Source organism: Marmota monax, unplaced genomic scaffold (assembly GCF_021218885.2).
Source record: "Marmota monax isolate L192 unplaced genomic scaffold, Marmota_monax_Labrador192_F-V1.1 WCK01_AAM20220418_F8-fsc00030, whole genome shotgun sequence".
Lineage (NCBI taxonomy): Eukaryota > Metazoa > Chordata > Mammalia > Rodentia > Sciuridae > Marmota > Marmota monax.
The window spans coordinates 9,707,087-9,730,277 of NW_026691988.1; the positions used below are offsets into that span (position 1 = coordinate 9,707,087).

General features: G+C 42.2%; 1 protein-coding gene across 2 annotated transcripts in view; it reads left to right on the plus strand.

The window, feature by feature from the left end:
• Positions 1-4,488: 4,488 nt before the first annotated feature.
• Positions 4,489-23,191, plus strand: part of Arfgef3 (ARFGEF family member 3) — a 162,220-nt gene continuing 143,517 nt past the window's right edge. For both annotated transcript variants that reach the window (XM_046450262.2, XM_046450270.2), the window contains exons 1-2: positions 4,489-4,720; positions 14,350-14,401. In XM_046450262.2, coding sequence (XP_046306218.1) covers positions 4,636-4,720; positions 14,350-14,401 — 137 coding nt within the window. In that variant the 5' untranslated portion in view covers positions 4,489-4,635. The remainder of the gene's footprint in view (positions 4,721-14,349; positions 14,402-23,191) is intronic.

Below are 23,191 nucleotides of genomic sequence, written 5' to 3' on the forward strand. Positions count from 1 at the left end.
ATGTGTATACTGGATAGCAATACAAAGCATGTTTTCCGCTGTGAGTTGTAGGGAAAATGTTCGAAGGTGTTCACTTTCCTTTACAGTCAACTTTAGGAGTGGGATATTTATTCACGTGATTCCACCTGCTCTTTGTCCTCTGCAGCCGGGCTCTTGCCCCAGGAACCTAACCCATCTCTCAAATCCACTCCATCCTTCCTTGTGTCTACCTTTGTCCTTTCTGTGACCGTTCATGCGTTTGCTGACTTTGAATCTCATTTTTATACCACCTTTTAAAAAAGTAACATTTTTGTAATTATAAAAGTAAAACTTTTTAATGAAAAATAAACTTACCCATAGCTTCACTGGAGATCATCACTGTTAATATTTTTATGTATTTCAGCTTTATATAGATTATGTATTTTAAATTTGTGTGTATATCTATATCAAATATTTAAATATAAAATTGGGGTGGTTTAGTGTACAGAAGTACATAGCAATTCACAATTTGCTTATTACTGCATATAGTAGAAACTGTTTTTTATATCATTCAGTATCTCTCTGTCCCATTATCCTAAAGCTACATAGTATCCTGCTCAGTGGATACCTCACAAGTTATCTCTCCATTTCCCTGTTGATGGACATGCGGGTAGTTTTCATTTGTTTGTAATTAAAAGAAGCATTGAAATGCTTGTACAAAAATCTTCATTCATTTCAATAATCACTTCCTTAGGATGAATTCTCATAGGAGGGAATAACTGGGCCAGCACCATCCAGAGTCCCTCCAGGAATGTGACTGACTACAGTCCCACCAGCACCCAAGACATGAGAGGACCTTATTGACAGCTCCTTACTAACAATGGCATGAAAAATAACAGTTTTAAAGCACCAATTAAAAATAAAGCAATAAGGGCTGGGGCTGTAGCTCAGTGGTAGAGAGCCTGCCTCATCCGTGTGAGGCACTGGGTTCAATCCTCAGCACCACATAAAAATAAATAAATAAAGATATTGGGTCCACTATAACTAAAAGAATATTTTTTAAAAGTTTTTTTAAAAAATAAAGCAATGAATAGAAGGAAGGACGAGTAAAGCAGAGGAAGGGAAGCTGGGAGAAGAAGAGGATGGCAAAGAGGAAGCACTGAGAACTGAGGTGGAACAAATTATATCCCATGCATGAATGATGATGCCAAAACGAACCCCATATTACACAGAACTATAATGTACTAATAAAATCATTTAAAAAATAAATCTAACTTTTTAATAGATTTGTAATATATTTTGATATATGATATAGTTGCGATGGATGTGTTTTTCTGAATAGTCAAATTGACTAATAAAAATAGCAGCTTACTTAAAAATTTGTGCTCTTGGGGCTGGGGCTCTAGCTCAGTGGTAAAGCACTTGCCTCACATGTATGAGGCACTGGGTTTGATCCTCTGCACCACATAAAAATAAATAAAGACATTGTGTGTCCATCTACAACTTAAAAAAATTTTTTTAAGTTGGTGTTCTTTTGAGAAGCAGCTGCTTGTACAGTTTTTTTTTTTTGTAAGTTAATCATTTTATTTCTTCATTGATTTTTTTTCCTTTCTTCCTTTTTTTTTTTTTTTTTTAAAGTCAGAGATTGAACCCAGGGGTACTTAATCACTGAGTCACATCCCAGCCTTTTTTATATATATTTTATTTTGTGACAGGGCCTTGCTAAGTTGCTGAGGCTGGTTTTAAACTTGCAGTCCTCCTGCCTCAGCCTCCTAAACCACTGGGATTACAGACATTAGCATGGTGTTAGGCATTTTTTTTTTTTAACTAGCAGTTTAGAAAAGCTATTTAAACCTTTATCTCTGACATTATCATAAATATTTCCTGGTTTGTAGGTTAAGTAAACTTGTGATTTTAATTATAAAAATAATAAATAATTTTAAATGGACTCAAAAATGTAAGTCTATATAAAATTAAAAGAATTTTCCTCCTTCTTCCTTTAATTTGTTTATTAATTTTGTATGAAACTTTTGGCTTAAAGTCTTTAACTTGCCAAATCTATTGAAATTTCTTTTTTCTTTTCTCTTCCTTTTCCTCCATACCCCTTCCCTGCTCCCCGCCCCAACCCTCTTCAGTTTCTGCCCTAGCTGGTTTGATAGAAATCTTAATGCACTAAGATAAGTGTATTCACTTACATTTTCTTCTAAACCTTTTGTGGCTTAGCATTTAAATCTAACTTTTTAATAGATTTGTAATGTATTTTGATATATGATATAGTTGTGATGGATGTGTTTTTCTGAATAGTTAATATGCAATTTTTAAAAAAAATTTTTAGTTGTCAATGGACCTTTATCTTACTTATTTATATGCAGTGCTGAGAATCAAACCCAGTACCTCACACATCCTAGGCAAGAGCTCTACCACTGAGTCACACCCCAGTCCCCCAAAATGTGATTTAACATTAATATACTATGTGCTATAGTGTTTGACTTTTTATTTATTTATTTTTTTCACTGCAAACCTTTCTTCAAATGATGGCTTCATTGGCTGTGTGGGTGATAGTTAGAGGGATTTGGGGGAACTGTGAATTTGCAAGTTTTGCCTCCTCAGTTCCCAGGACTTACAGTATCCCCTGCCTGCTGGACACCCTGCTTTGGCACTTTGGCACTCCTTTCCCTGGCTACCCTCCCAGTCCTTGGATTTCTGACTTCCTTCTAGCCTCCTCAGGTATTTACTCCTCTGCCCGTCATTTGACGACTAGGGTCCTCCTACTCACAGCAACCAAACCCTAGGCATCAACAATGCTATATGCTTAATGACTTTAAATTCCTCCTTTCCATCATAGACCCCCATCCTGAGTTCCTATCCATAAGTAAAATGAGATACCCCAGAGGTATCTCATTTTCATTTCAACCTGACCATGTTTAAAACTGAACTCAATAACTCCTCCATTCCAAACTCTTCTTTTCCTTCTCTCTTCTTTAACTAGAGAATGAGGCAACTGTGGCCCCAATGTCCTACACAAGGAAGCTGGAAATTGTCTCTTATGCTACCACCACTCCTCCATTAAATGCTATCTATTGCTTCTATGCCCTAAATGTCTCTTATATTTTCTTCCCCCTTATAAAAGGTCTTATTTTTTTTTCCCTAGATTGCTGCAAACGTTCCTTCTGTTCTCCCAGGTGCTAGTCTACCTCTTCTCTGCAGTCCATCATCCTCACTACCACTACAGTTACATTTCTTTCTTTTTTTAAAAAAAAAAAAAAACTTTTTTAGTAGTTGATGGACCTTTACTTTATTTGCTCATTTATATGTGGTGCTGAGACTCCAACCCAGTGCCTCACATGTAGGAGGCAAGTGCTCTACCGCTGAGCTACAACTCCAGCCCCCACTACAGTTACATTTCTAAGGAAAATCATATCTCACTCCAGTCAGAATGGCAATTATCAAGAATACAAGTAACAATAAATGGTGGTGAGGAGGAGGGGGAAAGGTACACTCATACATTGCTGGTGGGACTGCAAATTGGTGCAACCACTCTGGAAAGCAGTATGGAAAACTTGGAATGGAACCACCACTCCTCATATATACTGGAAGAACTTAAAAATCAGCATCCTACAGTGACGAGGCCACATCAATGTTTGTAGCAGTTCAATTCACAATGGCTAAACTGTGGAATCAACCTAAGTGCCCTTCAACAGATAAATGGATAAAGAAGAATTACACAGGGTACTTTCAAAATTTGAGGCCCTGACTCATTCAAGCTAAATGGCTTCAATGAAAAGGTGCTGGTGCGCCCCCTTTCTCAGAGGAAAAAATTTCAGTGCAAGAGTGGTAGGGAAGAGGAGGAAAGAAATTTTTAAAAGGCCTTTGCATTCAGGACGTGTTTGGGTGCAGCTCTTGTTGGCTGGAAGTCACCTGCCTCCCTGGGCCTGGTTTCATGTCCACACACTGGGCATTAGACTGTAACACCACACACAGCCGCTCACGTCTTGGCCCTATGCTCCCTGAGGCAGGAGCACACAGCCTGTTCACGGTGGCATCCCCCAGCGTGACACAGGTAGTGGCCCAGAGGGCTGTTCACCACTGAGTGAATGCACATATTTTCTGGTGAGGGCTCAGGGATGCAGCAGGCGCGGAGCCTGCAAGGCGTTGCGGAGTCAGGGGTCGGGGCTGGGCCACCCCAGCTCTGCCCAAAGCAGCCGTCGGCGTGTGGGGGAGGCCAGGACCGAGGCCCCTCCCTGTCTGCTGCCCGCAGCCGACTAGGAGCTCCCAGGGGCTGAGCCCGGCTCCCGCCCGGCGGGCGAGCCAGCTCCGGACGTCCGCCTCCACCTTTCCGCGAAGCCTCGGTGTCCCTGCCCGCCTACACCGCAGGGTCAGCGGCCGCGGCCTCCAGCCTCCGGCCCCGGCCCGCCGCAGCCGCCACCATCGCCACCACCGCCACCGCCGCCGCGGCGCGGAGCCGAGCGCACCTGACCCTGGCGGGCGGGCGGAGCGCCGGGGCGGGGCGGTGGGACTGACGTGGCCCGCGGCATGGAGCGGGCGTGATTCATCAGCGGGCTGGGGACGAGCGCAGTGGCCGCCTAGGCGCCCAGGACCAGGCAGCGGCGGCTGCGTCCCCGGCCCGGCTGGCCAACGCTCTCTCCCTGTCGGCGGCCCGGCCCCGGGAAGGTCAAGATGGAAGAGATCCTGAGGAAGCTGCAGAGGGAAGCGTCCGGGAGCAAGTACAAAGCCATCAAGGAGAGCTGCACCTGGGCCCTGGGTAAGCGCGCCGAGCCGCGGGCGGGGAGGGCGCCCGGCACCTGCTCCCGCCGCGGGAGGGCCGCGCTGGCACTGCCCAAAGGGCCCCTGGGCTTGCGGGGCTGTTCGCCGTGCGTGGGTTATGGATGCTTGTCGCGCAATAGCGAGAGTAGCCTCGGTGGAATGATGTGGGATAGGAGAAGCTTGGCTCGGGCGTGGGCATCCCAGCTGCCTCCCATCTAGTCTTTATCTTCTCCCAAACCTTAACCGGGAGCCGCTGTCCTTCCCGGGTCCCCAGCACCCTGGACAACTGTCACCCCTTGCCGAGAGTTAGGACCCCAAGCCGGTGCGAATGTAAGGCCCTGATTTCGAAGCGCCTGTAGGGAAGAGGGAAGTTAAACCAACAACCCAGATCTCAAACATTGGCGTGTGGAACCAGGAAGGAAAGATTAAGCTTTAATTTGCTTTTCCTGAGAGACGCCAGCTTGCTAAGTATTAGCTTTCGTGGTTATGGTGGATGGAAAATTACATATGGGAAGAATTGCCGTTACCTCTGCAATTCTGTTGTGATCTGCCTTTCAGACAGGTGGGATTTTAGATTTGTTAGCTGTGCTAGCATTGAAATAAGTTCCAGGTAGCAAATTGGCGTTTTCCATCTCTGGTTGCAGAACTCAGCAGCAGAAAGAAACGGAATGACATACCAGTTGTCAAGAATTTGGGTAATCAGAATGGTAACAGAGATCAGGAGCATAATTTCAGTGATACTGATGCTTCTTAAATAGAAAAGCCTGAGAAGAAACCAAGAACAGCTCTGTGGGCCCCTCGCCTTGCCTTGCCCATGCTTGTATGTGATGCTTCAGTAACCACTATATTAAAATATAGAATCCCTTTCCTTGGGAATCAAGAGACAGTCCATGCTTGTCATGACACTGTGTTATGTGATAGACCAAAAAGAGAAAAGAGAAGTGCCATCAGCCTTTCCACTAAACATAGAATTCTGATAGCATTTCAGGGCACTCTGTTAGTGTTTAGAAGGTCTTAATTCACATTATGTTTGGGTGTGTGTACAATCACAGCAGCATCGGTTTTTGCTTAACCTGTGCATATCGTCACAGAATTGTCTGGAGTATTGTCTAGGAAGTTTATCTTGTACATAGAGCCAGCACTTGACCATTGTAGTTTACCATTAAAGAAAAATGGATTCAATATCTGAGAGCAGCAAGGCTCTTAAAGCCACAGGACTATTTTTTGCATTGCTATTGTCATTCAGCAGTGATTCAGAGCTAGATTCCCAAATGCCTCTAATGAAGGGTCACAGATGGCTGGGTAACATAATAAAGCAGGGCCTGACTGTGCACTAAACATGTCATTCCTAGTATTCATTATTATTTTGCTATAAATTAAGCAGATTTAGATAAACAAGGTAAAGAGAGTGATCTAGTATGTTTAATAAGTTTGACATTTGATGCTCAACATCTTGCTAAGTTAAATTACAATGTTGTAGCACTTAGGCCCTAAAAGTCACAGATGAAGCCTAGAGCTAAGACAGGTATATTTCTGTGTCAACCCCAAATCCAGCCTGACTGTAAGGGTAGACATAGTTCCTTTCTCAGTGATTTTTCTGAAATAAACAACAGAACAGGGAATTGCATGAAATAGTTAAGTAACAGTGCAGAGCACTCATATGTACCTTGGAATGAGCAAATCGGGAAAGCAGGCCAAAGAAGGGGGGATGAATATAAGGTCAGGATGTGAGGGGGATTGATGTGAGCTGGAGGGCTTTTGAAGTAGGTTTCACTTGAAGAATACGTAGGCTGTTCTTTTTTCCTCGCTTATTTATTTAGCAAACATTATTGAGACCTCTACTGTATGAGCATGAGATATAAGGATGAATGAAATGCTTCCTGGAAAGAGTTAGTTAGAAGGGCCAGTGCAGGGAGAATGCAGCGTAAACAAAGGCAAGGGAGATGGTTTCCCACTCCAGTCCCTTTCTGTTGCCCCATCAATGTTTCCACCACAAAATGCTCATCACTACTCAACCCCATGATTTCTTTATAGATTCACATGTAAACATCTTAGAATGCATTTCAGAATCTATCCCCAGAGTCCCCTTTTAATCATTCCCTTGCCAAGAGCTCAAGGACCCAGGGGCAGTCAGCAGCGGCATTTGTTGGACACGCTGCAAAACATACTTCTCTACCTTTGCCTATGCTAGTCCTTCTGCCAAGAATTCCCTTCCCTGACTCTCCAAGGCCCAGCTCACACACAAAGCATTTCCTGTGCTCCTCAGTGGAACCAGTTGCTCTGCTGGGTTCAGAGTCCTGCCCTCACAATTCTCTTAGAGAACAGTTACGACTTTGGATCATAGAGTTGGTGTACGTACAAATACTCTGTTAGGGAAGAAGAATTGAGAAATATGCTGCGTGCAAGAAATCAAACAAGTTAAAGTCAACTTAAGCTAAACACAGTTTACTTGTTCCATCCATTAAAGAACAGAAGAACAGCTGTGGGTTCAGTTTGATTCAGAAATTCTCAAGGTTTTGTCTTGCTCTTTATGGATTGATCAACATGCTCTGCATGGATATCCACTATTGTGCTCATGAGTCACCACGCTTAGATCATCTCATGAAAAAGGGTCATCATCCACTTAGGCCATTGTGGGAGATGATGGAGCTCCCTCCCTCACCTAGACCATCATGGGAGAGAGAGGTCCTCTCCTACCTAGGCCATCTTGGGAGAGAAAGATGCTCCCTTACCAAGGCCATCATGAGACAGACAGGCCCTCCCCTACCTAGAACATCATGAGACAGAGGGGCCCTCCCCCACGTAGGCCATCTCAAGATGGAGGGCCTCTTCCAGTCACTCCTGCCTGGTCCTTAGCGTTTTCTTATTCTCCCCTTGTCCTGATGGGTCACAGGCAGTCCTCCAGCCAAGGAATGCAGTGGCTGACTGGCTAAACCCACGCCGTGAGTCTGACTGAAATCCAGGGTCAGCGAAAGACGGTTTCCTCAAAGCAAAATTAGAGTGCTGCTTAGAGGCGGGAGAGTGGATGCTGGTCAGTCAGGCCAACATGTCCATGGGGCAGCCAACTCTGGGCACCAGCACTGTTGCTTCTGCTTTCCTGGTGGCTTCTGCATGTACTGCATGAGAGGCAGATGTTCAAAAAATTCTTTAGTGACTAGTTTGGACTTCAGTGGTATTCATCTTTATTTATTTATGAGAGCTCTATGTGTTCATTTCAGAATATTGGAAAATATTAGAATAATATAAAGAAAAAATAAAAATCACCTGTATTCTCAGCACCCAGAGATAATGCTGTAGACAGTTTAAGAGCTTTCCCTTTTGCAAAGGGTCAGGACACAGCTAGTGAATTGTCATTTGTTTTTCAACTCCAGCATTTTCTTTGTTATTTTTTTCTTTAATGCATTTTTAACTTGAGCATTTTCTTCTACTTTGTCATAACACTTCTCTGAAAATCAATGTTCTTAACGGTTGTGGAATAAGTAGCAAGGGATATGTGTGCAGCACCTCTTTATTTAGTGCCATCTGGATTCTCTCTTGTCAGTGGGGAATGGCCTAACCAGCGAGTTGCAAAGAATGAGTAGGTTGGGAGTGAGCTCCGGCAGAGCCTCAGAGAATGGTTTTTTCCTTCAGGAACCTGCAGTTCTAGAGGCCTATGCACTGGGACATAGTGGAGGAAATAGAATGGTAGAGAGTTGTTTCTGGAAGGGACTATGCCCTTGTTTTAGAAGTACTTCTAGTATTTTACAGGTATCAGGAGACTTATGTGGAATGAATTTGGAAAATAAAGGAGAGGGGAGAGAAAATTAGAGGCAGGAACCCCAGCTAGGAGAAGGAGGATCATCTATCCAACCACTTCCATCCACCTACCCACCTCCTTTTCCTTCCCACCACAGGTTCTATTACCCTCACAGACAGACTCCTTAACAGGTGCCTCACTTTCTACTCACCCTTGGTCTTACTCTGGTCAGCCTTTCCCCTCATTAATAAGATTGGATGCTGCTGGGTGCTGACATTACCTGAGGTTACCCAGATTATTACAGCCTCGAGCTGCTATCTCCACTGGTCGAACACTTCCATGCCCATGGCTTTGGCCCAGTCTCTGAGAATATGAAGCCTGCACTTCTACCATTAGTGCACACCTGTGCTTTGACATCCGGCCCCAGCGCAGCCACCTACTCAACATCTCTACTTGAGTGGCCAAAGGCACTTGAGCTTAACAAAGTTCAAAGGGGCATGTGCTCTTCCCCACTCCCACCCCCTCCCCAAATCCCATTTATTCCTGATTCTCCTAACTGCCTGCCCAGTTGCTTAAACCTAAAACTTAAAATCATCCTTGATCAATTTTTGTACCTTGCTATTACAGTTTAGATATGAGGTGTCCTCCCAAAACTCCTGTATTACTGTGGGAATACTCAGACGTAAAATGATTAGGTTTTGAGGACAGCAACCTAATCAGTTCATCCTGGTTTGAAAGGGCTGGGTAGTAACTATAGGCAGGTGGGCTGTGACAGAAGGAGGGGGTCACTGGGGGTGTGCCCTGGAAGGGCTATTTTCCCCTGCAGCCCTTTTCTCCTCCCCTCTTCTCTCTCTCTCTCTGCTTCCTGGCTACCATGAAAGGAACTGTACTCCTCCTCCACACCCTTGTGCCATGATATTCTGTCTCACTGTGGGCATAGAGCAATGGAGAGAGAGCCTCTCCTCCACCTAGGCCATCATGGGAGAGAGGGGCCCTCCCCCTTTTAAACCATCATGGGAGAGAGGGGCCAACCATGGACTAAACTGCTAAACCTGTGAGCCAAAATAATCTTTCCTTCCTTTAAGTTATTCTTGTCAGGTGTTTTGGTCACAGTGATACAAAGCTGACCAACACATTTGCCATCACACCTGCTCATTTTTAGCTCCTAACTACACCCCAAGCCCATCTACACTATTTCTAGCTCTTTACCTCTATTCTAGCTCTCCAATCCAAACTGCTTTCCTTCCTTGCCTTCCTTCAAATTATATCAAGGTTTAAAAATAAAACAAGAAAATACACTGAGAATCCCAACCACCAGCTGGAGCTGCTACTCTGACCAAGCGGCCATCTTGTCTCACCTGGATGACTCCTCCGCCTCCTTCCTGGGCTGCCTCCCTGCACTTACAAGCTCAGGAGCCTGAGAGATCTGTCAAGATCCAGTCTCTTAACTGTTCTTCCTCCTCTACCCTAGTCTTTTCCAGGCTATTTTCCAAACACTATCTACCTTAGAAACCTCCGTTCTATCATGACATGCCATGTGAAAATTCTGACTGGCTACCCATTAGGATAAAATCCTAAGTCCTTAATGTGTCAGTCAAGGCCTGCATGGTCTCCTTTCTACCTGCATCATTCTCCTCCTTACACTCTAACACACTGACCTTCTTTCAGTAACACACATACACTGTGCTGCTTCTTCTCAGCTCATTAATTCAGCAAGTATTTAATGAGCGCCTCCTATGTGCCTGCTGCTATTCTAGGTGCTGATGCCTCAGTGAGCAAAATAGGCCAAAAGATCCTGTCCTGCCTTCAGGGAGTTTGCAGACTCTTGGAGGGATGACAGCCAGTCATCAAGAGAAATAAAAACATAAACAGCTCAGATAGTGATACAACCTAAAGGAAACCATAAAGCAGTAGAGGGAGATGGGAGGTGCTTGGAGGGTAAAGGGAGTTGTCACTTAAATCGGGCATCTAGAGAACACCTTACAGAAAGAGAGGCTGTGAGGTGGCTTCCGGAAGGAGCAGAGAGGCCAGGTGGCTGGAGCAACTGAACAGGAGAAAAGGAGGAGGTGAGAGGCCAGATTGCCGAGGGCCTTGTGTGACTTTTATTTAAATGGCATGTGGGTCATCTGATGTGGAAGAAGGAAGTGTCTCCAGTTGAGTCTTGACAGATCTCTCAGGCTCCTGAGACTGTAAGTGCAGGGAGGCAGCCCAGGAAGGAGGCGGAGGAGTCATCCAGGTAAGACAAGATGGCAGCTTGGTCAGAGTAGCAGCTCCAGCTGGTGGTTGGGATTCTCAGTGTATTTTCTTGTTTTGTTTTTAAACCTTGATATAATTTGAATTTATTATTCCCTCTGCCTGAAAATGCCCCCACCTCACCCAATTTGTAGTCATTTTTTTCAGTCTCGCCACTCCCTGCAGAAAGTCCTGGCTCCACGTCCATAATCCCATCCCACCTTTCCCTAATTCCCTGTATTTTCCTTCACAGCAATTAACCCAGTTCGAAACCAAAATGTTTACTCCACAAATCCCTCCACCATATTATTCCTCACTGTTGGGTCCCTACTCTGGCCCAGTATTTAGTCAGTGAATCAAGGAAGGGAGACAGAAACTGTCCCTGACATCTAAGGACAGAGTCAGGCACTCTGCCATCATTATTTCTATAGCTATTCACAAGAATCCCATGAGGTGGTGTTGTCCTCCTTTTGGAGATGGGAGAACTAAAGCTTGGAGAGGACAAGTGACTTGCCTCATCACAGTGCCACAGGCTGGTGTGGAGCCAGAAATAGAAGCTAGTTTTCTGCCATCTCTATTGGTGCATCCGTGGTGCTGTCTCCCCAAACTCTGTCTGTCCTGGGTGATGGAAGGCCAACCTGCAGGCCTTCCCCTTATTGCTCACTGGGCTCTCTGCCTTGGCTTCTACCCTTACCCCACATACCTGGAAGAAGGCTCTGAGACTACTTGGGCTCATCATGGCTGCCATGTGGCTGCCCTTTGCTCCTCTCCCTTTTCTCTGGCTTACTCAGCATTTGTAGAACTGGGCACTGTTACACATTCTGAGTTGGCTATCAACCCCTCTCTCTGCAGGGGAGAACCATGTTGATAGGGTGGTTCCATGTTATTCCCTCTCCTTAGAAAACAGCATCAACTTTCCCCGGGGCAGTGGTCCATGTTGTGCTAACTGCTGGACCATGCTTACTTACTCATGTGGCCTTTGAGCTACATTTCGGGTCTTTGCTTTCTTGTCCTGCTTCTCAGGGTTTTGCTTTCTTGTCCTTTCATCTCCTACCTGGCCTCATGGCACCACCAATCCTCCTGTTTTGCTGATTAGTTTTCTTTCTCAAATCCACTGTTTCTTTTTTTTTTTTATTTTTTTATTTTTTTTATTTTTTTTTTTATTGTTGGTTGTTCAAAACATTACATAGTTCTTGATATATCATCTTTCACACTTTGCTTCAAGTGAGTTATGAACTCCCATTTTTAGCCCATATACAGATTGCAGAATCACATCAATTACACATCCATTGATTTACATATTGCCATACTTGTGACTGTCATGTTCTGCTACCTTTCCTATCCTCTACTATCCCCCCTCCCCTCCCCTCCCCACCCTTCTTCTCTCTCTACCCCCCCATTGACCTTCATTTCTCCCCCTTGTATTATTTTTCCCTTTCCCCTCATTTCCTCTTGTATGTTCTTTTGTATAACCCTGAGGGTCTCCTTCCATTTCCATGCAATTTCCCTTTTCTCTCCCTTTCCCTCCCACCTCTCATCTCTGTTTAATGTTAATCTTCTTCTCATGCTCTTCGTCCCTACTCTGTTCTTAGTTACTCTCCTTATATCAAATGAGACATTTGGCATTTGCTTTTTAGGGATTGGCTAGCTTCACTTAGCATAATCTGCTCTAGTGCCATCCATTTCCCTGCAAATTCTATGATTTTGTCATTTTTTAATGCAGAGTAATACTCCATTGTGTATAAATGCCACATTTTTTTAATCCATTCGTCTATTGAAGGGCATCTGGGTTGGTTCCAAAGTCTTGCTATTGTGAATTGAGCTGCTATGAACATCGATGTAGCAGTGTCCCTGTAGCATGCTCTTTTTAGGTCTTTAGGGAATAGACCAAGAAGGGGAATAGCTGGGTCAAATGGTGGCTCCATTCCCAGCTTTCCAAGAAATCTCCATACTGCTTTCCAAATTGGCTGCACCAATTTGCAGTCCCACCAGCAATGTACAAGTGTACCCTTTTCCCCACATCCTCGCCAGCACTTGTTGTTGTTTGACTTCATGATGGCTGCCAATCTTACTGGAGTGAGATGGTATCTTAGGGTGGTTTTGATTTGCATTTCTCTGACTGCTAGAGATGGTGAGCATTTTTTCATGTACTTGTTGATTGATTGTATGTCCTCCTCTGAGAAGTGTCTGTTCAGGTCCTTGGCCCATTTGTTGATTGGGTTGTTAGTTATCTTATTGTCTAATTTTTGGAGTTCTTTGTATACTCTGGATATTAGGGCTCTGTCTGAAGTGTGAGGAGTAAAGATTTGTTCCCAGGATGTAGGCTCTCTATTTACCTCTCTTATTGTTTCTTTAGCTGAGAAAAAACTTTTTAGTTTGAGTAAGTCCCATTTGTTGATTCTAGTTATTAACTTTTGTGCTATGGGTGTCCTATTGAGGAATTTGGAGCCCGACCCCACAGTATGTAGATCGTAGCCAACTTTTTCTTCTATCAGACGGCGCGTCTCTGATTTGATATCAAGCTCCTTGATCCATTTTGAATTAACTTAATAGTAACAAAAACAGCATGGTACTGGTACCAAAACAGGCGGGTGGACCAATGGTACAGAATAGAGGACACAGAAACCAATCCACAAAACTACAACTATCTTATATTTGATAAAGGGGCTAAAAGCATGCAATGGAGGAAGGATAGCATCTTCAACAAATGGTGCTGGGAAAACTGGAAATCCATATGCAATCAAATCCACTGTTTCATTGGCTAAATCAGGCCTAGATCCTCTTATACTTTGGCCTGTAGGTCCTGAGTCTCAAGGGTTCATTTGGTCTCTCTTTTCCCCTCTGATCTCTTAGCAACATGGGAAGAGTATTTATCCTTCTCCAAGGAAAATAGGTCAAACAGATGGAGGTCGTTGACTCCAAGCAGAGAAGAGAAGAATTGACACAATTTGAACTGGTCGCCTGGAGACATTGAAGGGATTAAACAGAACAGTTTCTGGGGGAAGAGAATAATGAGCTGTTCATGGTCTCTACCATAGGAGGCAGCAGTAGTGTCTAATAATCCACAAACAATGACAAAGTATTAAACATCCAGGTTGGATTAATAAGATTTGGGGATGAGTCTCCCAATCAGGGTCCCTCACTACAGTGGGATTTTTAAAAGGGTTTAATTTACCATGTCACAAGTGTGTGTGAGAATAATGTGATGCTGCCCAAAGTGCTTTGTGAACTTGAAAGTCTTTCTCAAGTATGTGTTATTATTAAAGGATATTGAAATGGTATTCTCAAGGAAACAGCTTTAGTTTCTCTGTTTTGATTGCAAGATATACTATCTTGGTCAGTGGCAAGCAGATGAAGTTGAAATTCTGGTTCAAGTTAGGAAGTTAACTATTCGTTCTTTGTCTCTAGAGGGAAATGTGTGCTGAATTTTAACCTCCCCCCCCCCTCTCCCCACCATGGTGAGGCAAGGTCCAGGGAAGCCTCGGGGGCTATCAGGACTTTAAAATAAGGAAGACTTGCATGCAGATAATTAAAAATTGACTAATTTATAATTGTAGGAATATCCAAGGAAAAGAGAAATGAACAATGATATTCATGTACAATATAGATTCTCAGTCTTTAAACACCTAGTTGTAACTGTGTAAATTTTCCTTTTGCAGAAACCTTGGGTGGTGTGGACACCATTGTCAAGATCCCTCCCCATTTGCTGAGGTAAGAGATGGAGACTGTATAATAAGCAGATGTGAATAATGCCCACCATGTTTTCCTGAAGGCCAGATAATGTTGTTAGTTTATAGCACTTTGTGGGCTCACTGGCGACTTTTTGCACCCCTGAACTAGAATATTTCATGAGGTCAGCACCTTAGAAATCTGACTGCATTAATCTCATTGGTAAAGAAGATCAAGTTGATTAAGAAGAAACATGATTCAAATTTAGGTGAGGGCTTGGTCAAAGAATACTATATTCCACTGCAAATGAGAAAATGGTGCCCACTCTGGGGATGTAGCCCTAAACCACATTGGGTGGATTTAAACTCTCACTCTCACTGGCATCCATGGCTGGATTCCATCTTGCTGGTGGCAACTGTACAGCCCCATGCAGCAGCCCTGAGCTGCAAACCTATTTCCCCACCTTCTTTATCTATGCTACAACTTTATCCTGCTCATCATGAGAGAAATACGTGTCCATAGTGAAAACTCTGGGAAGCACAGGAGGATAACGAAGCAGTTGTTTATAATTAACACTACTTTAGAATAAACAGTGAAAAGAGTTTAATAGGTTTTCACAAATCTTTTTCCATGCACATATAGTTTTACAAATTAATATTAAATTTTATTTACAACTTTGTTTTATGCCTGTTTTTATTTACTCATGACCATATAAAGAATGTTTTGTAATGCCAATGTGTGTTCTTCAAATTAAAGTATTAGATATACTTCCATCAACTGGCTATAGCATAATTTAAATTAGCCTTTTTCCTCCTATTAAGCATATATCCAACTTTTTCTTTAAGGTTATAAAAATATTGAATTTACAGCCTTTTTTGAGTATGGTGTCTATATTTTCAGAACAGGATGGTTTATTAAGTATTTCCTCTATTTTCAAGTAGATTAAACAAGAATTATGTTTCTTTCTTTTTTAAAAAATTCATTACTTCTCCTATAATATCTGAATCAAAGTGAGTGTAAGTTAATGTGTGTAAAACTTGCAAAGGGACAGAATGTGTGGCAACAACACATCTGTCTCAGAGCTGTTTCTGTCTGGGCATCCAAGAAGATTAAGAACTACGAAGGCGTCGGTAGTTTTAGGGAGTCAATTTTTTTGATACCTCACTAGTATAAGTAGTACTTTTTTTTTTTAATCTGGATCCTTCTTTGAATTGGTGCATGTTCATTACATGTAATAGTGGGCTTCATTGTGACAATTCATATGTGCACATCAAGTACCACTTCTTAAGACTGATTTGCTTCAAACTGATTTTGTCACATTTCCCTTCCCATCTCACCTTTACTGCCCCTCTCTCTTGCTTGTCAAAGTTACCATCCAGGTTCTTCTGTGATGCATTGTCCTGGGGTGCAGCAATCCCATCCTACCAGCAAAGAACCATGAAAATACAGAGTCCACGTCAGGAAAGGGAATGATTATAAGAGCAGGGAACATCTTTTAGCATGTTCGGTAGTTTTCCTTGGCTTTCAGCAAAATTAAAGGAGGATCTAATTAGCTATGATAGACAAAAATATTTTTTGACAACGCCTCCTTCATTTTATGTAAGCATGTATAAACAAGGTTTCTTCATCAATAGCAGTGAAAAAGGAAAATATATGGAATTGATGCTAAGTCCTGTCTTATGAATTATTAATACTACTAATAATGAGTTATTATTGGCTTGTACTCATTTGTAGGAGATATGACCTCATTGAAGGAAAAAATAAATTCTGTCCATTTCTTTAGAAATGCATTTATAAAAAAATTATATCTTCAATGTTAACTATATAAGCATTTAATAAATAATTGTTGGTTGGGGATGTGGCTCAAGTGGTGATGCGCTCTCCTTGCATGCGTGGGGCACTGGGTTCAATCTTCAGCACCATATAAAAATAAAGATATTGTGTCCACCTAAAAAAATAAAACTAAAAAACAATAAATATTTAAAAAATAATAATTGTTAATGTTCTTTGGATCAATTGTGTGCATTAATAATGATGGCTCAAATTAAGAATAATCAAACACTTTGAAGCCTTAGGTTCATAGGAAATTTTCTAAAAATCACTATAAATATACTTTATTACAGAGAAATATCAAAAGAGATATTTAACAAAAGCCTTTCAAGCATTAAAATATATTGAGAGGACTGAGGCTATAGCTCAGTGATAGAGCACCTGCTTCGCATGTGTGAGGCACTGGGTTCGATCCTCAGCACCACATAAAAATAAATAAATATATTGTGTTCATCTACAACTAAAAAAATATTAAGAAAAATCATATTGAGAGAAAATTCTCTAGGGGAAGTGAAAAGGAAATATGAATTCAAAGAGAAAGAGAATAATGCAGTACTTTTTGCTGATAAGGATGAGTTTGTTCATTTATTTTTGATGGAAGAAAGTCATTTTCAAATTTCTGTGGTATTTAAATTTCATGAGATGCATTTATAGAGTGATATGTTTTAATTTAAAAATTTTAATAATCCCATAGGGCCATAATTACAGCATTGCAATTAAAACTATAAAGAAGAAAATCTAAATGTGAACTTAAAATATGTGAAAAATGGTGAAGCCTTCCTAATGATTCTGTGTGTAAAAAATTTAATGGCCACTGCTTTGAAGGTTTTTTCCCAGTCCAAAATGTGGATTAACCTGTCCATGAGGCTTTCTGTGGTCCTGGGTTTATGATAGAAAGTCTTTCTTCAGTGTGAGGGCTACAGATAATGATGGAACCAGAAAAGGATTCCTCAAGGGAATGTTCATCAAAAGGCAACGGGGAGGCGGGGAAATACAAAGGGATTTTTTCATTATGTGTTGGGGAGGGGGAGCAAGGGGAGATGGGTTGGGAGGAATATAGTTTTAAAGGGACCAAGGATGTGTGTTGGGTCCTCCTCTTAACCATTTAGCTTTACATCATTCAGTGGTATGGACTTTACCTCAGAGCTAGATAACCATCTTGCATACTCAGAGGAGATGGTCACAAAATTGGTGGGAAGCTGATGAGGGACTATGGATATCATGACATGTTGTCACCATTATTGGTAATATAATTCAGAGTGCTTATTCTAATGACAAAGAGCTGGTGACGTCATCCTTGTCCACAGAAGTGTGCATTATTGGATTTCAGGTGCACAATGAGATCCGTCAAGCATACTCGTACAGGGAACTGAACCCTATGAATGAGACATAGCAGATGTCTCATCTCAAACCCCTTTTATTCTGAAGAAGGAGAATGAAGACATACAAAAATGGAAAATACTGATATGTAGCAGCAAGGGTTAATTTACCATAGACTTTTTTTTATGCATAAGGAGGTTTGGGTTTGAGTATAATCCACAATAGTAGAATTCTCTCAGAGCTCTTCTAGGATATAGGAAGAAGCCATAACTAGAGCGTAAAGGAGCTTGGGATCAATAATAGTGTGATTTTCTATTTCATGTCATTATTCAGGAGGTGACATAATGAGGAGATGTACAGTCATGGGCTTCCCCCCTTTGTTGTGAGTCAGCCCTCCTCTAATCCATTGATTCATCTGCCAGGCTCTCAAGCCCAGAGAGTACTTACTCTATTAAGTCATTATGCTTAATGTGGCACCCTTCTCTAGGAGCATCTGCTCAAAAACATCTAGGCACTAAATATTGGTCTGCTCACAAGAGACAATTTGGACATGTTAATTATTTTTCTTTAATTATACTTATATTTAATATATGGGAAAGAAACCAAGTTCATAAAATCTCTCTTGCCTTATCCTAATTTTGTACTTAGATTCAGTTTCCATTTCTCTTGAATAAATTGCCTGGAAATGATTATTTGCAGGTGTTAAAAAATATTGTTTGTTTTGTAAAAGGATATAGGAAATCATTCAAAATCCTGAATACTTTTTTTGTGCTTTAATTTTTTTTCTTTTGCCATTGACTACTTTCAATATATGACCACTTTAATAAATAATTACTAGTGTTGCTTTTATCAGTGGTGTACGTTAGCAATGGTAGCTCAAATCTGAAGAATGTTGAACTCTTGAGAATACCTGTGTTGTATTGTCTTTCCTTTTTTCCTTTTGCTGTTGACTGTTTATAGTGCTTTTTGTACAAAACTAAGTTCAAATGTCATGTGAATGATTTGATTGGTGAATGCATAGTGGATTCTAGGGGAGAATTCCATTATAAAGCTTATTAGATGGAATTAAGGAGTGATAAAGAGATATTGATTGTTTGTGTACAAGACTCTTTCACTGGGTAAAGGCCCACCCTTATTGTTGATGTGGTGAGCAGTATTAGGGAATCTGTCCTATGGACTGTTTCCTAAATCTGGTAGCAGATAGTCATGTGAAAAATCTTTCCACCTGCCTGCCCTTGGTCTTGCCCTTGGGTGAGTTTTAAGAGTCCTTATCTTCCTCACTCTTTGCTCCTCATTTCTCTCTTCCTAAACTACAAGATCTCACATGCATCTTTGCAGGGTTAAATACAGTCTATCAATTAGGGGGCTATTGCAGTTTCCTTGCATTGGGGAGTTCATTAATAGCTCAGGCTGTGCCCTAGATTAGAGTCGCCATCTCTATGCTGTGCTTATTTTACAAGCAAAAGTCACTCAGGATGTTCCCTAAGAGTCACAGACTTGGTAAAATACTTTGGATCATGCCAAGTTGCTGCTCATAGTCATTGACACCATTGTGATTAGCCATTATTAATTATTATTATTATTATTATTATTATTATTATTATTATTTTACCAAGTCATGAAAAAGACCTGAAAGCTAATCCAAAACAATTAGCCTTTATCTTAGTCTGGCCAGGTTTCTTAACAAAATACCATAGACTGGATAGTTTTTAAACAATAGAAATTTATTTCTCCCCATTTGGGGGGCTGGAAATCCAAGACCTGGGGGCCAGCATGGTCACTTCTGGTGAGAGCCTTCTAGAGGGTTGCACACTGCCAACTTATCCCAGTGTCCTCATATGATAGAAGAGAAAGTGAGCTCCCTCAGGACTCTTTTAAGGGCACTAGTCCCATTCAAGACAGCCTCCCATTTGTGACCTAATCAATTCTCAAAGGCTCCACCTCTTAAAACCATCACCTTGGGGTTTAGGGTTTCAATGTAAGAATTTGGGGAGGACACAAACATTGGACCTTAGCAGTAGTTAACAGCATTCAATGTTTTCTGTCTTCTGACAGCTCTTTATTTTACCCTTTTACTTTCTATCCCTCCCTGATTTTTCTCTTTGGTTTTGGGAATCACCAAAATAACATGGTAATTTTATGGGATTTTCAGGACCATTGTGGCTTTGCATTTTCAGGGCTGATAGCTGTGTTCTGTGAGGCTGTCACCAGTCTTACCTGGCAGAGAGCACCTGGTTTAAGCCCTGTTGGAATATTACAATGTTTAGATTTTTGCAAGTTAGTACATTGCCCATTTCTTGCCCCCTGGTTCTTATTGCTGTGGGGCAAGTCACTCAGAAAACATACCAAGTCCCAGTTTTGTCCAAGTTAAGAGTCTTTATTTAGTTGTCTGGCCAGCGATTGCTCCCTACGGGACCCATAACTGTCTCTGCAAGGAACAGCCTTGAGCCTCAATATTTTAGGATATTTAAAGGCAAGAACCACAAAAACCACATCTGGGTTGACGTAGCTGTAAGCAAGCAGGTACAGAAGCTGAATTGGGCAGTTAGCGAGACAAGGCAATGGGTACATTGGTATTTCCCATAGGACTTTCCAGGTTGGCATAGCAGCAAGCAATCAGAAGGGAAGTGGGGTCAAAATGACCCTAGTTCAGTACAAGTTAGATCATGGTTACTAGTGTCTAGACAGTCTATCTCTGACAAGGTACACTGTCCAAGAAAAATGGAAACTAAAGAGAACAATTTTATATTGTATAAGAATTGCTATTTTGTGTTGCCAAGTATGTTGTGCTAGATAAATATTAATGGGTACAGAGACGAGGCTTTCCCATGGGAGAAGCATTTCTTACGTGCTATGGAGTCTCAAGGTAAAATGGAGTCTCTTTGGTCATTGCCCATATAGCCTGCCCCATAACATTATGATGGCCTGGTTATGCTGATACCTAGATCCATCTGATCATTATTTCCTCTGAAAATTTGAAGAGCTGTGACTTTGTCCCTCGCTATTTGTTAAAAGGAAAAGGACTTATGCTTCTAATGGGGACCTTTTTAGCATCACTGTTATTTGTAATCATTGCTCCTTCTAGATCATTCTTGACTTGCTAGTCCATTCTCTAGAGTGCTCTTCTTTGTCCAGTGGAATCTTGCAATTTTCTCTGCCCCAGGAGTGCTCCGTCTCTCTGCTGGCCCAGCTCCGTCCTTTCCAATGGATTGGAAACTCCAAATTCAGGTAGCTCTAGGTCTGGACACCCTAACGTATTTTTGTGTAAATCTGCCAGAGGGGTCTTCTCCCTCCGTGCAAACAAAGCTGGGAGACCTCAGGCCTCCATCACCTGGGAAGCCATGGAGGTGCTGGCTAGCTCACTGATGTACAACCCTATTCTATCAGATTTCCAAAGAGGTCAGAACTCGAGTGAGGCGAATGAGGCTGAGCTATCCAATCAAAGAATTGGATCCTGTCTTTATTTAAATATTATATATTTTGTTTGTCATAGCTTATTTGCATTTTTAAATTTTTGAATGTGACATTAAATATTATTTATCTAGTTACTGAGTTTTTTAGTGCTTGCTTAGGCCACACCCAAGGCCAGTGACAAGGGGTTCACCCTGAGCTGTATTCCCAATCTGGCAAGAAGATCTCACAGCTGCTGAGGCCATCCACATTCCCAGGCAAGCTTTGGCTTTGTTTAAAAAATCCCTCCTTATTCTTTCCCACTGGTAGGGTGTTACTGTGGGCACTTCCCAGTCCCCATCTCTCTTATGTCCTGGGCCCACCCCCTAAATTGAAATACAGCATATTTATCATGGTCCTCTTTCTTCCACAAGCCAAAACTGAGGCCAAAATGAAAGCTGTCCAAGGATTGGGTTAGTAATCCAATGCTTCCCCTTTACATGAGCTGCTCAGCTATTAGCAGTACATGTTATAGGCTATCCTCTTCCCTGAGCCTGTCCACTGTGTGGCTCGGGCAGCATTTCTCACTTCCTAAACCTGCTGTCCTTATAGTCTCTCCTGAGGTCCTTCTCTCTGCGTCCTCAGTAGACTCTGTAATTCTGTCATGGATCTTATCTACTGGGTTGGCAGTTATTTAAGGGTTCAGTTCTCAGGTCCCACCCCTAGGGAGCTCATCTGTATACGTTATTCATCTTTGTGTCCCCATCCCAGCACCCTATACATATTTATGGGATGAAACCATCTCTTCAGACTTCACGTCATGCGTCCCAGGAACCCTGCGTTCTCACCTCCTAGATTCTTGGAAAACATAGTATTTGGGGGAAACTGTGCCAGAATGGAACCTCAGTGTTGGCAATAAAACTTCTAATATCTTACTGACTGAGGTTCCAAAGGTCCCAAAGAGTACACCCAGAAGCTCAATTCATTGACCTCAGCTAGTATAGTATTAAATCCCTTGCCTTCCACTTGACCAAAGCCCAGACTTGCACAATGTATATTAATCTTAGATCATGGGTGAGTTTGGTAGTTATCAGGACTCCCATCAATGTTCTGTACAAAGTGATGCTGATTATACAAAGACTCCAGTTCTCATTAATTTCCCGTGAAAAATCCTTGGCCCACCTGGAAGAGGCATGCTGCCTACCTTACCCCCATCCCCACCATCTGACTTGATGAATCTGACTTGAATTGTTTCTGTTCTAAAGAATAAAGAACATCCACTCCCATCCTGCTGAAATCTGGGATTCTTCCTTCCTTCTAACCTCGGTTCCTTACAGCAGGACTGGTCCAGAGGAGATAAAACTGTCAAGGGAATCCTCGGGTTATCTTGTTCAAAGACATCCACTGGCAGCCGGCCTTTGGTGACATTGTTCACTGAGCATCCCCTTGGGAACAGTCCTGCAGTTCCTCGGCAGTACTTCAGCTACCATTTTGCTTATCTTCTCCATGATTCTTCAAAGCCAACCTCAGCTTCATTACTTTCTTCTGCCAGTTTTATTTCCAGAAAGATTCCAAAGCCCCCTTTCCCAGTTGTCCTGTGTGTATTCCCCATCAGCATGTCTCCTCCTTTCAGCCCACATTCTCAAGTTTCTCCTTGTCTTGACTCGGGGACCTACTGGCCTTTCACACAAGTGACAGCACATTCATCAGCATTTGTACCTGGAAAGAACCATAGTAATAGTTTCCCGTTCTTCACATGGTTTCTATTTTCATTGCTTCTGTGCTGCATTGATCTATTTTAGTGCTTTAATTCTATACTTTGAACCCTGGAGCCACCTCTGCAGAAGATGGAAGTGTTTTCATTTTGTAAACACTTTTTTTCCCCCTCCTCCCACCTTCCTTCCCTGGCTACTACAGCTGACTTTTCTTTGCGGAGTCACACACGTGCTAATAAGTTTGGGCTGTGTGGAGCCAGCTCTCATGACTCTTGCTGGTTCTGCACAAAAAAAAAAAAAGAAAACAAAAACAGGAGCTTTACGACACTTTGCTTGGTCTAAACCTGGATCACTTTCAATTTTAGAGAATTCTTGAGCAAGTATAAGCAGTAACATGGGGGAGACAAGGTCAGCTTTCTGGGGCTCTGGGAGAACCTTTTCCATGAGAAAGACTTGTCCTAGATGGGAACTATTCTAGCTTCCTGAGAGCAGTTGGCCCTAAACAGGTGAGTAGAAGGACATTCCAGGGTTGGCATGTCATTCATGCCAACACGAAACACCCACCTGTGAAGAGAAA